Source organism: Rutilus rutilus (genome assembly GCF_951802725.1).
Source record: "Rutilus rutilus genome assembly, chromosome: 18".
In the NCBI taxonomy this organism is placed as follows: domain Eukaryota; kingdom Metazoa; phylum Chordata; class Actinopteri; order Cypriniformes; family Leuciscidae; genus Rutilus; species Rutilus rutilus.
In genome coordinates this window covers 25,322,277-25,338,819 of record NC_140231.1, presented here as the reverse complement: position 1 = coordinate 25,338,819, position 16,543 = coordinate 25,322,277, and the positions used below count along the sequence as shown (strand labels likewise).

General features: G+C 36.9%; 2 protein-coding genes across 3 annotated transcripts; both read left to right on the top strand.

Moving 5' to 3' along the window:
• Nucleotides 1-730: 730 nt before the first annotated feature.
• On the top strand, nucleotides 731-11,180 carry adora2ab (adenosine A2a receptor b). 2 transcript variants are annotated; one of them, XR_014625154.1, is made up of 4 exons: nucleotides 731-972; nucleotides 3,410-4,100; nucleotides 8,481-9,962; nucleotides 10,462-11,180. XR_014625154.1 is itself a non-coding variant. In XM_084387136.1 (3 exons), exons 2-3 carry the CDS (start codon nucleotides 3,778-3,780, stop codon nucleotides 9,496-9,498), a joined length of 1,341 nt encoding a protein of 446 aa, XP_084243262.1. In that variant the 5' UTR covers nucleotides 731-972; nucleotides 3,410-3,777; the 3' UTR covers nucleotides 9,499-10,558. The 2 variants fall into 2 exon arrangements, 1 of the variants encoding a protein (XP_084243262.1); XM_084387136.1 differs by having other exon boundaries at nucleotides 8,481-10,558.
• Nucleotides 11,181-13,553: 2,373 nt separating this feature from the next.
• On the top strand, nucleotides 13,554-15,221 carry snrpd3l (small nuclear ribonucleoprotein D3 polypeptide, like). Its single transcript, XM_084387981.1, has 4 exons — nucleotides 13,554-13,720; nucleotides 14,271-14,404; nucleotides 14,561-14,753; nucleotides 15,010-15,221. The coding sequence occupies exons 2-4, from the start codon at nucleotides 14,279-14,281 to the stop codon at nucleotides 15,075-15,077; spliced, it is 387 nt and encodes a 128-aa protein (XP_084244107.1). The 5' UTR covers nucleotides 13,554-13,720; nucleotides 14,271-14,278; the 3' UTR covers nucleotides 15,078-15,221.
• The last annotated feature ends 1,322 nt before the right edge of the window (nucleotides 15,222-16,543 follow it).

The window sequence follows — 16,543 nt, the reverse complement described above, 5'->3', positions numbered from 1 at the left end:
GTACGTGAGAAACCACACAACCTCACGGTGACCATCACAGGTCCATCACTTCCTTATCCTCACGTTCACATCAGCTATTGTGCTGGCTGCGTACATTTCAAAGCGTGCTTACTAACTAAATTAGCATACAAACTAAACGATTCGAACTAAATTTCTCTGATAAAATAACGTTTGTAAAAATGCGGTCGTTTACTACGGTATAAAACGATAATATGTTTTCTTAAAACAAGATTATGTGCACTATAATCTCAAAAGACTAACTACTAAGTTTAAAAAAAAAAAAAAAAATGTGTTGCTCACATAGTACTTTTTCCCTAAAATGTACCGTAGTTTTGTGATTTGTTTGTATCACTTTAATGATTACTATTGTAATATATATATATATATATATATATATATATATATATATATATATATATATATATATATATATATATATATTATTTGTTTATCCATACATACATTGTTGTGTGTATATGCTACAGTAAATACATAAAACAAAAACAAAAAAAAGAACTAATTTCAATTAAGAATTTTTAATCATTGCTGTGTATTTGTTTACTTAGGCTATATATGTGCTGTGCCTTTTGACCTTTATTGCTATAACTGCAGGAACTATGAAAAATGACAGTATGATGAAGAAGTTACCACCCACAATGGTTTTGTAGTGAAGGAAACATCATGTTTAATGTAACCACGAAAACCAATCAGGCGTGTGTCTCTTCCTCTCACAGCGCGCGTGAGTGTCAGTCACTGTAGAAGCGCGCGCACTTGTCTGTGGCCACTACAACTCCATGGAGCGTTGAGGGAAGCTGCAACTCAACTTGCCTTTTCCTCGACCAAATGATTTGATTTCCATCCCTGGTACGTACATTCAGCAGTTTTGCGGTTGAACTTTCAGAAGCGGTGAGATGCCAGCGGAGAAACCTACAACTCAGGTGCGCGGCTGGAACACTCGTATACACAGTTAAAGTGAGTAACGGAACGGAAGTATTTTTGTTTATTAATAATGTTTGGGATATAACTGAAAGTACTGATTTTGTATTTCGATTAAATAACTTTGTCAGTCTATTAATCCATACGGAGAGTGACACAGGTCTGTATTATTTCGCTCTTTCTTAATATGAATTCATAATTTTTGACAACACAGTATTTTGATGATAACCTCACGCCTTGGCTTAACGTTACTGTTCCTTATTTTTTTTTACCATGGGAATATAAGTTAGCCTACTTAGTTCTCATGACAAGGAGTGACAGCACTCCCACAGTGTGACAAGTTTTGTGGTGCTACTAAAAACTACTTTTACTAGAGCATTTTATTTTCCTATTTTCTTTTATCTTTTACTAGTAGCCTACCATGCTATGTGCACGTTTTATGACCTCATTGTAATTGTGAAATTACTGTATTTGATTTTTAAAGTGTTTCTAACTATACTGTATGATGTCATCCCACCCATCCAAATGACTTTTGATGGTTAACGTTACATAGATACTTGCATCTTGACTATAGGCTAAAATTATTCCACAATGAAATAACTGTTAAGCGTGCTTTTTAATGACAGATACACGCTTATCCTAGTCCCAGAACATCCTCACACCCAACATGACGTGACTCATGACTCATGAGGGACCTGGTACATTCTTTTCTGTCCAGACATCATGTGCTTTAATACTATGATACTTCATAAACGTTCAACAAGTTTCGGAAAGTACCTCATCTTAAACCACAGGAAGCGTTTTGAAGAACGGTGCTTGCTAAAATTGTTAAAACGCACCCCTGTGCATTGGAAACATTTAGTCATTATTTCACTTGAGAGAGTCAACAGTCATACCAAAGTCACACTGCGCTATAAAAAGCAAACAGCAACACTAAACCCCAGAAACAGTGACTGTGACTTTAATCATAGCATTTTTGTACCTGATCAAACAGAATGGGGTTAGAAGATAAGAAATAAATAAAAAAAGGTCTACCTTGGAAGGCATGTTGCAATTACTCAATTCTTTCTAGATAGGTCTACACAAAACCGCAATAAAGAATCTAAATGAGTCAAAGGCTTGGAAGAATGATTTAATTACACACACATACTGAAATATTTCGATGCTCTGCATGTATTTTCAAAGCCAAGCATACTGTATTTGAACAATTCAGACTGAGTATGGTCAAATTATGAAGAAGTAGAGCTGAAACTTACACTATTGATCTAAAGTTTGGGGTCAGTAAGATTTTTTTTTTTAAACAAATGAATACTTTTATTCACCAAGGATGCTATAAAGACTATAAAGATTATGTATATATATATTTAAATAAATGCTGATCTTTTGAAATTTCTATTCACCAAAGAATCCAGGACAAAACATTATCAGGGTTTCCACAAAAATATAAATCAGCACAAATGTTTCTTGAGCAGCAAATCAGCATATGAATGATTTCTGAGGGATCATGTGACACTGAAGACTGGAGTAATGATACTGAAAATTCAGCTTTGCCATCACAGGAATACATTACATTTTGAAATATATTAAAATAGAAAGCAGTTATTTTAAATTGTAATATTATTTCACAATATTACTGTATTTTTAATCAAATAAATACAACCTGGGTCAAAAACACTTAAAAAAATCTTACTGACCCCAAACCTTTGAACAGTAAGGTATGGTTGATTATGATATAAAAGAAAGCTAATAACCATTTAAAGGGGTGGTTGATTTTGATTTCACTTTTCTGACTTTAGTTAGTGTGTAACATTGCTGTTTGAGTATAAACAACATCTGCAAAGTTACAATGCTCAAAGTTCAAAGCAAAGGGAGATATTTGCTTTTAAAGAAATTGCTTTTTAAGGACTACAACAAACGGCTGGTAGGGACTACACGACATTCCTCCTGGGTTAGTGACATCACCAACCCTAAAATTTACATAAACCCCACCCCCTGAACACGATTTATAGATTATCAAGACAGAATATGCTAATTTTCAGAGTATTATGAGCTAAAACTTCACATACACACTCTGGGGACATCAAAGACATATTTTACATCTTGTGAAAAAGGCATTATACCACCCCTTTAATTATCGAGAAACTGATGCATTTCATGTAGTCCATGGAACATAAAAGTAGAATCACATGAATGGGTACAAAAGAATACTTGTTCGCAATTCTAAGCCAATAATAGCAAAGTTCAACTGTACACATCCTAGAAACTAATGGAGGAAGTGCTGGCCGGGTCTTGTGATAAATAGCAGGCGTGCACAAATATTTCATTCGTATTTGTGGAGTCTTTCTTAAAATAAAAGCTTATTGTTGGATTGGTCAGTCATCTTTTGATGGAGACCTCCTGTTTAGAGATGGATTGCTTTTGTGACCCAGAGAGGTTGATATTTTATTGTGCGATGTGATTGTTCTTTCTACAGATTAAGAAGTCCCACTGAAGGTCTACCGGTTCTGCTTCATGAAATCTAGCAGCTGTTTCCTTTAAGACTTTCAATGAAAGGCTGAAGTGAGCTGGACCTAAGGGACAGGCTGGTGAACGGGTAAATCAAGATTTATGGAGGGGTGTCTCCGTTGACCCTGCAGTTACCACAGTGAACCCCAAAGTGCTGCTACCAGGTGATACCAGATTCATCTTACCTCCTCTTTCCCTTGAAAAAGAGAGATATTTGGTTAGAGCAATGGTCGGATTGGCTCATCCTCACACCTATTGCAAGAGCCACTGAGCAATTATCGGGAGCACAACTATGTGTGTCTTTGAGGATGTCCTTTCACACTGGTTGATGGTACCATGTCTTCTCTCGTCTACATTGTTCTTGAGCTGCTGATTGCGGTTTTGGCCGTGGCAGGGAACGTTCTAGTGTGCTGGGCCGTCTGCCTCAACAGCAATCTCCAAAACATCACCAACTTCTTCGTGGTATCACTGGCCGTGGCGGACATCGCAGTGGGACTCCTGGCCATTCCATTCGCCGTCACCATCAGCATAGGCTTTTGCAGTCATTTTCATGGATGCCTCTTCATCGCCTGCTTCGTGCTGGTCCTCACGCAAAGCTCCATCTTCAGTTTGTTGGCCATTGCTGTGGATCGGTACATTGCCATCAAGATCCCATTGAGGTGAGTGAACGATTGTGTCGTGATTTTCAGTTTCAGAGCTGTAGGCAAACTTTTAGTAAGATTACTGATCATATGGTTGCTTGAAAGATCAGATTACATAGTTGCCCCATAGCAAGAACATAGACAAAGTTTCCTCTTTCACATTACCAGTACATTTATAATTAGTTATTGTTTATGGTAAAATTGATCAAAACTTGTATTAAAGACCAAACGGAATTGCAATCTTGCAAAAGTTTGTCCAAATAATGGCAAACGGTGGCAGGGTTATTCTAGTAAAAAACGAAAACTGAAACTAAGACCATAAAAAAAAATTGTAATGGTAATAAAATATATACGTTAACTAAAATATAAAATAATAAAAACTATAGACATTTAAAAACATTAAAAATATATTAAAAATGATATTGATGGAAAGATATAAAAAAAGCAAAAGCTATTAAAAATGACAAAAACAACAAAATTACTAAAACTAACTAAAATTAAAATTAAACTGGAAAGTATAATAATATAAAACCTATTCAAAATATTAATAAAACCTATAATAGTATCTCAGTGATACTAAAATAACACTGGATAGGGATGCGATACAGTCCTTATTTTTAAACTGGTTTGTGATGCAGAAATTACACCCAAACCCTAAATAAAAATATATATTGTTCACTCAAAAATGAATAGCCTGTCACCATTTACTCATGTCATTGGGGTACAAAATATTAGATGATTTGGACAAAGATAACTATTCAAAATATCTTCTTTTGCATACCACAGAAGAAAGATTGTCATACAGGTTTAGAATGACATGATGAGAGCCATTGTGTGTGTGTTTGTGTGAGTGTTTACATGTGTTTCAGTAAAACATTATGTGTTTGCAGATATGTAATCCTATGTAATCTTTATTAATGTGTGTTTTGCAAATGTTTTGATATGAGGTTAAAGGCTCCTAGACTGAGTGACTCTCTGCCTTTCTCGTGATAATGACTTGATAATGGGCACAACATGCACTGTAATTCCCTCAGATACATGTAATTTCCCCTTTAATCACTCTTTCACTGCTTGCAATGATTTTTGCAGTAAATAGGAGTCATGCAGCTTTACGCTGTTGACAAATGTTTCAAGAATAGTTTGTTTCAGTAGAGCCAAATCAATAATCAATACTCAATCTGGCACCATGTTGTAATATAGTGACGTACAAAAGAGCAACAAACAAGTCACACCCCACAGGAAGGAGAATTGGAATTTGATGTAAAATGACACAAGGAGGAATTTACTGAATTGTAAATGTTTATCTATCTATCCATCCATCTAGACTTGCTTCAAAACGTTTAAACAGCTACAAACATTCAAAGAAAAATTCAGTTTTGCTCTTTTTTAAGTTCAAATTCCAAATGAAATTATGCATCCTGTTTGCTACCTCAGTTCAAATTCAGGAATTAAATGGTAATTCAAAAGCCATACTCAATTCAATTCTAAATGGCACACAACCCCGGTTGCTATATTTTTGTTTTGTTTGTTTACTAACCCCAGTCTAGATATGACTCAGGTTCCTCCTTCAGTGTAAGCCTGGGGGATTTTCAGCCGTTTTATTGTCTGTCAGGTGTAAATCATAGGTCTGATCCTTTAGAAAAATAATAGCACACCTCTGCTCCACACAAGCCACATGATTTTTGGTATCATTCATTGCACAAATACTTATTACGTTTTTTGAGAAGAAATAGTGTATATACAGTCTTTAATTAGTAATTAAAATATGTAACATATGTATTTTTTACTACTAATTGTATAATATAGCCTACAGTGATATAAACTTAATTTACTGAAGATGTAAAAGTAAGAAGTGTTGGATATTAAACCTGGGACATTTTGCAACATCGTAATGATTATTCTTAAATCCTCTGGCCCAGCAGTTCTCAGCAGCACTTTTCGGATGCTGAAAGGTGTGGGACTTTACCACCTGCCTGCATACAGGGTGTGATGCACATTTCTGCTCATGGTGTAGATTGAGCCGCACAAAGCGTTGTAAGAGAACAGCAGTGACAGCAAAAGCCTGGGCAAGTGTTGATTACATAAGGTCTGCCGGCTTCCAGTCTCTGTGGGCGTGTGAACGAGGTACCAGTAGTACTGGAGCCCTGTAAGTCCTCTGGGTTTAATGAAGCAGCCACCGTTGTTCTCGATGGGCCTGATTTAAGCCCAAGGATTTTTGGAACAATTGACATTTGACCACCGTTTCCAACTGTTGCCCTTGGCAAAGGAAACATGTCTGCTCGACGGGATGTTTGAAATGCATAGCGGTTGTGGATTTTGCACAGCTGTATTCCAAACTGTTTGTAAACTGATGCTTTTACAATTGCTAATACGCTTCGTATGATGTATTTTAGTACCAGCGAGGTTTTTTAACCAGGGGTCTGTGTGGGGGTCTCAATGGTGTTCTTAACAAAACTTATTCTAATGTTACCATGAATTTTTTTTATATATATTTGGGGCCGGTGGGCTGGCTGGGAGGGGGTGTTATGGTAGGTATTAAAGTGCCCCTATTATGCTATTTTAAAGGTTTCTAATTTTGTTTTGGAGTTCTCCTACAACAGGTTCACATGCATCAAAGGTCAAAAAACACTATAATTTTCTCATAATATACATTGCACATCACCACATTTTTCAACGATTCTCAAATGACTCGATGGATGAATCAGTCTCTCTAAATCCCTCCTTTCCGTGAGCCTACTCTGCTCTGATTGGCCAGATGGCCCAGTCTGTTGTGATTGGTCTACCTCGGAAACGAAATGCTCATTACCATAGCTGAATTTCAGCACCAGAGGCTTCCTAAAGTTCAGCGATAGTACACACGCTGTAAAGACAGTAATGCTGGCATCAATTTTACCGTATCAATCCGAGCGCGAGTCTGATTATGAAACATTGGAAGAACTAGTCATTCAGCCCGAACCTCCATCGCAAGGATGACTTGAGCAGGATGCTCAGTGATACGCTACTCAGTTTGACATACATAATGAGATGTTGCAACTGTAATTCCTCACCATCAGCATTAACAAGTGTATGTCCATCAACAAACCGATGTGTATATTTCTAATTTATTGCATTGCACATGTGGAAACTGGATCATTAACTGTATCAGTAACATTAAAGTTTGCAAAACAAATCTTGCTCCATCCTTTATCTTGACTTTACTCAAAGTAGTAAGAACAATGACCATTTTATTGTGATACAGTTATTGGTAATAGTGAACCCACAGCTGATTAGCAGAACTATAACACATCGTGCACTTTCGACTTTACAACTTTGTTGACCGTTTACGTTCTCAGACAGCTATATTACACACTGCCTGAAAGGTAATATAAAAAAAAAAGCACAATAGGGGCACTTTAACAATAAAAAAAAAAAGAATAACATAACCAAATGACGCCTGGTTGCATTACCATTTCTCACATGCATCCTTCTGCCTAAGTGGACAGAACCAATACCGATTAAATAGCCTACTCTGACAGAGTTCCCTCCTGCAATAAGTCCCCGCAAAACCGCTATTGAATCTACAGAGTGAAACGTACAGCACAACCAGTGAAGTCCAACTCTCGAACGAATGACTATTATGAGCCGCTTTTTTAGTGAATCAAAAACGTACAGCGTAACCAGTGTTGTCTGACTCGAATCACTCATGTGTTAGCCAGTTCTTTTTAGAAAAACAAAACAAAACAAGTAAACAGTGCGACCAACCAGTGTAGTCCAACTTGCGAGCAAATGAACTTTGAGTCAACTCTTTTTAGAGAAACAAAAAACCAACCAGTATAATCCAACTCGTGAACAATGACTTGCAACCTGGCTCTTTTTAGGGAAATTAGAGAATTGAATTTATGCCAAAGTTTTTAATTCTCTTTTGCAGTTGAAACCCCCTGATTTAGTTGAACAATTGAATTCTTCTTGTTTTATAATTGGAAATAATGTTGTTTCCTAACCCCGCTGAAAGTTTACAGCCTCGTTCAAAGTTGTACAAAAACAAAGCCTCAAAGTATTATTTTTAGACTAGGCACAATACAGGTGAAATATATGCTTCTTATTAACACATATCCTGGTATTTTCCATTTTGGCAGCAATTACCAGGGCTTAACACCTAAACAATAGACATTTCCCAGGAGCAGTGCATGCTTGTGTAGATTTGGGAAAATAACCCTTTTCCAGCCCTGACAGTGAACAACACAGAACAATACAGCCCACTTCAGGATGGGTTTCAGGAAACATCAACATATTGTTTGAGAGATGTAGACAGAGTTGTAATATATGGCCAAACTTGGCGTGCTTATCACCATAGTGCTTCATAGCATACTTCCTTCTAAAATTGCTGTTTCATATCTGTTTTTGTTTTGTCTTTCTAAGGTACAACAGCCTTGTCACAAGCCAGAGAGCCAAAGGCATCATTGCAGTATGCTGGATTCTTTCAGTGGTCATCGGCTTGACCCCCATGCTAGGCTGGAACAGTCGCGTCGACGCGGGCACCAACAGCTCCTGTCCTCAAGGTATGACAGAGTGCCTGTTCGAGAAGGTGGTCACCATGGGTTACATGGTTTACTTTAACTTTTTCGGCTGCGTCTTGATTCCGCTAATTGCTATGCTGGCCATCTACGCATGGATCTTCATGGCTGCCCGTCGTCAGCTCAGACAGATGGAGCAGAAGCTAGTGCACATGCACGGACACACTCACGGATACGGATCCTCCTCCCGGTCCACACTGCAAAAGGAGGTCCACGCGGCCAAATCGCTGGCTATCATCGTGGGCCTTTTCGCTATTTGTTGGCTCCCGTTGCACATCATTAACTGCTTCACATTGTTCTGCCCTCAGTGTGATCGACCTCAGGACTGGGTCATGTACCTGGCCATCATGCTTTCACATGCTAATTCAGTAGTGAACCCGTTTATATACGCCTACCGAATACGTGACTTCAGGCACACCTTCCGAAGGATCATCCGACAGCACTTCCTGTGGCATGATAGCAGACTGGCCATTGGTAACAGCAAGGGAGGTGTGGCTACTTCTTCTGCTGCGGTCAGTGTGATTGAGACTTCTTGTACGATGTCCAATGGCTTTGTGCTGGATCCCAATCCCATTCCCGGCATGATTTCTTGCGATGAATTCACAAAGCAAATGGCAGAAAAAATCAGGCCAAAAACGGAATTCCAAGACTTAGGATACAGTTTAAATGGAGCTTTGGAACATTCCTTTCCCGCCAGTTCGACACAGATTTTTTCATTACATACCGGGGAGGAAGTTCCCTCCATCAAAGACCATGTAGAAATCATGACGGTAAAAGACTGCAGCTCTAATACTAATGTACATGTCAAATGTCTGCTGCCCGTAAGGACAAGCAACTCATCTGATCTCGCAGAAGTGTCATGACACACATTCGTTCTTCATGAAGCGATCACTGATCTGAGTTGCTGTGCTAGTGAGGATGACTTCATTTACAGTACTATCCAGGTCAGGGTCAGGAAAGATAAAGCTATGAGAGGATCGCATATCTCCTGTGGGAACCCTTACTGTACAAATTCCAGGAATTTTTTACTTCTCTTTGCTTCCAAACACCCCTGATGGTGTTTGCAGATTTTCAGACCTCATAAAGAACTTGTTTGCTGACATTGTAGAGGTTTTTTTTTTCAAAGCTTATACGATTCTTAGGAGCTTTATTAAAAGAGCATTGTTCCTGGTCAAAGTGGGGGAGGCCTAATGGATTAAAATATTCTGGGGAATTCAGCTAAACCTGTTGTGACCGCGCCATACGGAACTATCATCTTTCTGTGCTTTTTAATAGGAGTATGTCCAAACTTAGAACATACACCATCAATATACCTGACGTCTGTAGCGCTTTTAACACATGGGGCTGCACGATTTCTGGGGAAATAAATTGTGAATGCGACTTAAAATGTGATTTAAAAAAAGCTCCAGGTTTGCTGTGTGTGTTTGTTTGTTTGTAGGGCTGCACAATTTGTCCAGAAATGTTTTGAAATCTGAAATATTTTAATATATTAAAAATTAAATATATTAATAGGACTATAGAATAATAATAATTTATCCTTGAATGAATAAAAAACAAGAAATTTTACTATTGTATTATTTCTCTGTAAAAAATAAAAAAAACTATCAAAAGATTATGTAATAATAATAATAATCTCAAATGCACGTTCTCCTGTGAACCGAGCCGCTCTGAGACACTGAGAACACCGGATTATGAGCTGTTAGCTTGTACGCTCTTCACTCTTAAACATGCAGCACACATTTATGTCATTAAATCGCAGCCTTTGCGATTTGATAATCGCACCAAGCGATATCGTGATTCCTTTTTTATTTCGATTAATCGTGCAGCCCTGTTAAAACATGACCAAACTGAATTATACTGTACTGATTGTAAGCATGTGTTAATATTTAAGGAAATGTACTATAATAAAACAAAGCTATAACCAAATTTGCACAAATAGAGTGTTATGTATAGTGGTGTACACTCTCTCTCTCAAAAAAAAAGTACAAGTTGTTACTGGGGCGGCACCCACAAAAAGTACACAAGCCAAAAGGTACACCTTTCTACCTTAATTACCCCTAAAGGGTAAATAAGGAACCTTAAAGGTATAGTGGAGGATCTTTCCGAATTTTAGATAAGACCCGCCCTCTCCACTTTTTGAATAAGTTTGATTGATTTACCAGAATGATTGACAATTAGGAGGACCAATAGTATAGGTGATCCACCCGGAAGTAAAAAATCCTCCACTATACCTTTAAAGGTACATATTAGTACCTAAATGATACATTTTAGTACCTTTTGAAAGGGTATTGCCCCAGTGACATCTGTTGTACCTTAGGGTTCTACCTTTTTTTTACTGAAAATGTATTAAACATTATTAATGTGCTTGATCAGAATCACACGCAGGCATCAATTATGCCATATACTGTCTGTGCAACGTCAAGTGGACTTATTGATGCTCAATAAAGTGGACTTTGATTCCTATATAATGATCGAATTTCCCAGAAGAATGCAAGTATAAACTGTAATGATTCACAAATACTATATTAAATGTGCAGTCGTTTGTAATAGATTTATTTGTTCTTCAACACAACATAATGATTAGGGATCATAAAATTGTCAGAAGATGTAGGACAGTGGTGTATAATCCTCTCTTGTGACACACACGCGGCATACAAGCACAATCGTGGACTATACACAGACCAGCTATGATTGTATTTACAGAGAGGCTGCTGACGCCAGCGGCTGGCCTAATGCAGTGGAAATCAAATGAAGGGGCATTTGATGATCCCTTAAACTGTACCATTACACTTCTCTTTTCCTCATTAAGAAGCTCTAGAGTGGGAAAATCTTGCACTATGATACATAGTATTGAATTTGTCACATGGGAGTTGACATTTTTAGGTTTAGTAGTGTGTAACGGTCCGTGAGTATAGAAGTGAGTGAGTATAGAGTGACCATTCATAAAAATGGAACAAGTAAGCTAGATTTTTATTTTTTTATAACTTTGATCGATATTGCCTCTATATTTGGTCTACGCTGAAGGATCATAGACCTGGGTAGTCAACACATTATCATTTGCTGTAAATCAGCAGACGTTCTCATATTTACACACACACACACACGTTGTGTTTTCATGTTTTATGGGGACTTTTCCATATACATAATGATTTTTATATTGCACAAACTGTCTATTCTATCCCCTTACATATATATGTTTAATACATATGTATTAAATTACATTTTTAATATTTACTCAACAAATATTAATGTAATTATATATATATATATATAAAATTGCATTAATATTTGTTGAGTAAATATTAAAAAAGTAATTTATTAAAATAAAAATACATACAGTACATGCATATTTTATTTTTAAATAATAATAATGAGCTTATTGAAGCTGTGTGCATATTTTTATTAATTATTTTAATTCTATTATTATTTTAATGGCAGCTACCGAATTATACTGATTATAAGAAAAGGACAGAAGCTCTTTCCAATGAGTCTGTTCATTTGCTCTAAAGACTGCAATGTGTCCAGCACCAGTTCAAATCTACTGGTTTGTTGATTCTAGCTGAGAAATGCCAGTCAGCGCAGCAGTGGCATGGTTTGATTTTGTTTTGACAGCACTATTTTTTAATGAGACAGATGTCCTTTACAAAAACGGATCTCCAGGCTTACGCAGAAATTTATCTCGTTCCATCATGAATGCTTGTGGTGTAAATCAGATCGGAGTGAAGCTAACAGACTGTCAGCATGTCACATAGATCAGCAGCAGCTGGCAGGTTCATTCTGCTGGTAAAATGAGGTTTGAAGACATTGCAGAGAGTTACTGTGTAATCAACAGACATATGCCCCCACCTATTCCACTGGCACTGTTTTGTAATTGGTTGAATTGAGTTTTTTTTTGTGGATTCGATGCAGGTGAAATTCTTCAGAATGTCAGGTTCAAGCCCATGGGGTTCGTTTCAGGTCACAGAAACTGTCTTTGGTGACTTACATTTTCCTGTTAATTCTGTTTTTCATTTTCCTTCTTACAAATGATAAAATTCCTTAGATAGCATCTGATACAAAATAAAAGAATAGGTTAATAAATGGCTATGCGGCAAACTTAAATAAACCAAATGTTTAACGTTCTGCGCTTTGACAAACACTCTTTCAGACCTTTATTAGTTTGTACCACTTCCCTTTATTACTGTAAAACAGGAACATCCAATTAATAAAGAGAATCGGCAGACGTAATGGTTTACTTCCTGTCTTGGCTCAATTCAGCCAATTTTGAACATAACTTGGTCTACAGACAAAGAGGAAGAGACTACTGCTAAGAATAGACACAGAATCAGTCTATCAAGCACCTGGATGACAGAACAAATTTAGACTGTATAATGCTGCCTCGCACAATTCCTGAGAGTGGAGCAATGAATCTTGATGATGCCAAAACCAGACAAATGACTTCTCCGAGCATTTTCCAATGTTTAATAATTCTTCTGACCATTATTGTTTTATATGTGCCATATAGGCTACTGTATCACACACACACACACACACACACACACACACACATATATATATGGGTTTAGAATAATTTATAAGATCTGTCAAAAATGGATTTCATGGACAATCTCTCTCTCTCTCTCTCTCTCTCTCTCTCTTATAATTAATTAAATTATTAATTAAGTAATTAATAATATTAATTTGTTTGTATTAAATAATAATGAATAAATAACCAACAAGCAGAAATAAATGCTGAAGAATGAAAACATCAAAGAGACACCTATTGAATTTGTCACATACAGATTTTTTAAACAGTTTATTATAATAATTGCTACCTGTGACATCGAATTGAAAGATTAAATTGAATGACAATGTTTTAGTCGTATCCACAATTCAATACCGCCCTCTTCTGTAAATCTGACGTGTCTTCTGCGTGTTCACACTGATCTGAATTGTCCATTGTAATAGGACTTCAACTCCCAAAATGCAACAGGGTTTCAGGAAAGGGCGGGGTTTCTGATTGCAGCTGCATTGTGGGAGCGGGAAAACGCCGCAAATACTCACGTTGTTCAATAGCGTGGATTTCTACGAAGCCGTCGACTCAAGGTACTGTAATGCTTGATGGCAAAAACTTACTAGCCTACTTGTAGTCTGTTGCTTGGTCTTTCACTCAAATATACAGTCCTGCTTGATCTGTTCGAATCTGTAACGTTAGCGTAGCAGCGTCCATTTTAGACGTTCATTGTTTGCTTGGTTTATTCATGCGACTCGTTTGAGGTAATTCTCATTCATTTATTGTGAATGTGTTAGTTTAGGTACTGAAGTCAGTATAAGCTAACTATAGGTCATACCAGAACTGAATTATTTTCATGACGTTTATTTTCGAGCGTGGATTGTTTCCTCCAATACGCACAGAACACGATTTCCAAACGAATGATTCTTATGAGCCGGATCTTTTTAGTGAATCACAGCTATAACGCGTGGTGACAAGTGTAGTCCGATTGCCGGACGAATCGTTCTAATGAGTCGGCTCTTTTTAGATAGGAACTGTGAGACATTCTCACTGTACTGCTGTCTGTTATTACTTTAGTCGTGTCTGATTCGAAAATAATCTTAATTTAATTTGCTGTTAATTAACTTGTCTTTTGTCCCCCAGATTAAAACATGTCTATTGGTGTTCCCATCAAAGTCCTGCATGAAGCAGAGGGTCACATCGTGACCTGCGAAACAAACACTGGTGAGGTGTACAGGGGCAAACTGATTGAGGCAGAGGATAACATGAACTGCCAGGTAACTTACTGCTAAAAATATGTTGAACCCACAAAAATCTGAATTCATACTTGATACGGTGTTCTTCTGTTACCCAAACATTCTCCCTAAATTTGTATTTTGCAAAAAGCCGTGTGTGAATAATGCAACTAACTGCACTTGTGTTGTGTGAATCAGATGTCCAACATTACAGTGACCTATCGAGACGGCAGAGTGTCCCAGCTGGAGCAGGTGTACATCCGCGGCAGCAAAATACGCTTTCTCATCCTGCCTGACATGTTGAAAAATGCCCCTATGTTGAAGAGCATGAAAAACAAAAACCAAGGGGCAGGAGCCGGAAGAGGCAAAGCTGCTATTCTCAAAGCACAAGGTTCGTCATCAAACATCTTTTTTATGGTATCATTGACTTGATTACACTAACTGCAGTTGTATTACTCAGTTGTTCCAATGTCAAGTGCACTTTAGCTACAAAATTTAAAATAAATATTACAATTTGTTTAAATATTCACAAAATACAGTGGAAAAGATGCACTGAGCACGTTAAAAAGTTTCTGAACAAGTTAAGGCTTTTTTTTTTTCTCATGGCAAAAGATGAAACCACTAAACTGTTCATTTTCCCCTTGCAGTCGCAGCAAGGGGCCGAGGTCGAGGAGGACCAGGAGGAAGGGGAAATATTTTCCAGAAAAGGCGATAATGTGAATCCTGTTTCTATCACAATGTCATTTTGTACAGTTTTATTTTCCTTTTGAGAAATTGTGCGTTTTTTTTTTTTTTTTTTGCTTTGTTAAAATTGATCTTGTTGTTTTGTTCATTTTGCAATAAAGTTTTTTCCACTTTTCTCATGTAATAAAGCTGTTTAATTATATAAAAAGTGTTTTATTAATGCATCAATTAGGTGAAGGACTGATTTAGCAGCGCGTCATTCTGTTTATTAACAGTGCAATATCGCAACACCTCAGCACACACACAGTTTGCATTAAATTATTGTTTTAATTGATAAGAACCTGTTTGGTTTGTTCAGTATTTTCCCAGTGTTCTGATTATGTAATGCTGGGTTTTTAGATGTTATGGGCAACCAATTATGATCATCCTTATGCGAGGGTCTGCAATCCTCAAATTCACAATACAATTTTTTCATGTATAAAAACCCAATTTGTACAATAGATTATACTATATACTTCTCTACTTACTATAGTACTGTACTGCTAGATTTATTGTTTTAGTTTAACACATTTTTAAGAAGTTTTAATTTTAAATTAAAACATTAGAACACACCAGATGTTAAATTTAAACCTGGTTGATAATTTGTCCACTTTTTATTTTTTTTATTTAAAAGGGACAATGCATATTAATCAGCATGAGTACAAAGTCCAACATGTAAATGTGCCAGATTTTGCCATACAGGCTAATTTTCATCTGCAGTCCATAGCAGGTTGATGGTTAAGAGAAAACAATAAATACATATCAATAAGAAAGCCTTAGAGATAGATAAGTAAGAATAACATAACCACTATTCCCAATCAGGACAACTGGCAGGTTGATGGCAAGAAAAAAAAAAGTATCACACACAGTAGACACGGGTAAAAGTGTATAGACACATTTGAATGCATCAACAACACATAAGCACACAGAGACACCACTATAGCGATGAATGCAAACACATTATTCTGTATTATGGCAGCATATTTGATTTGACAAATGACAATAACCAATGTTTTATGGATTTGGAGAATGATTTGATAGATGTGATGTTCCTTAGTTCTGTGGGTATGGTATTCCATGTATGAGCTGCTTGAAAAGAGAAATCTGACTGTCCAAAACTACCTTTTCTACATGGTATTTTACAATCCCCTCTTGTAGATGCTCTGGTGGAGTTTAGATTTTGTTGGACGAATTTATTGAGCGGAGGGTCAGGGGGAGCCATACCATGAAAAATGTTATATACAAGTAAGATATCAGCAAACTTAATCATGTTTTCCCAATTTAACAGATCATATTTAATTAAGATTTTACGATGGTGATATGAATTTAACTTTTTATCCAACGTTTTCAAGGCCCGTTTATACAGTGTTTCCGACCGGCTGTCTGTGTCCAACTTTCAGCAATGTCTATAAGTTTATTTCTTTAGGTCCAACACTGTTGTGGTAAATTATGAGATGT

What these genes read in the sequence shown, in the direction of transcription:
- adora2ab (XM_084387136.1), top strand. Translation starts at nt 3,778, where the DNA reads ATGTCTTCTCTCGTCTACATTGTTCTTGAGCTGCTGATTGCGGTTTTG. An exon ending in GCCATCAAGATCCCATTGAG is followed by an intron (nt 4,101 to 8,480) that starts GTGAGTGAACGA and finishes TGTCTTTCTAAG; the next exon opens with GTACAACAGCCTTGTCACAA.
- snrpd3l (XM_084387981.1), top strand. Translation starts at nt 14,279, where the DNA reads ATGTCTATTGGTGTTCCCATCAAAGTCCTGCATGAAGCAGAGGGTCAC. An exon ending in AGGATAACATGAACTGCCAG is followed by an intron (nt 14,405 to 14,560) that starts GTAACTTACTGC and finishes TGTGTGAATCAG; the next exon opens with ATGTCCAACATTACAGTGAC. An exon ending in TGCTATTCTCAAAGCACAAG is followed by an intron (nt 14,754 to 15,009) that starts GTTCGTCATCAA and finishes TTCCCCTTGCAG; the next exon opens with TCGCAGCAAGGGGCCGAGGT.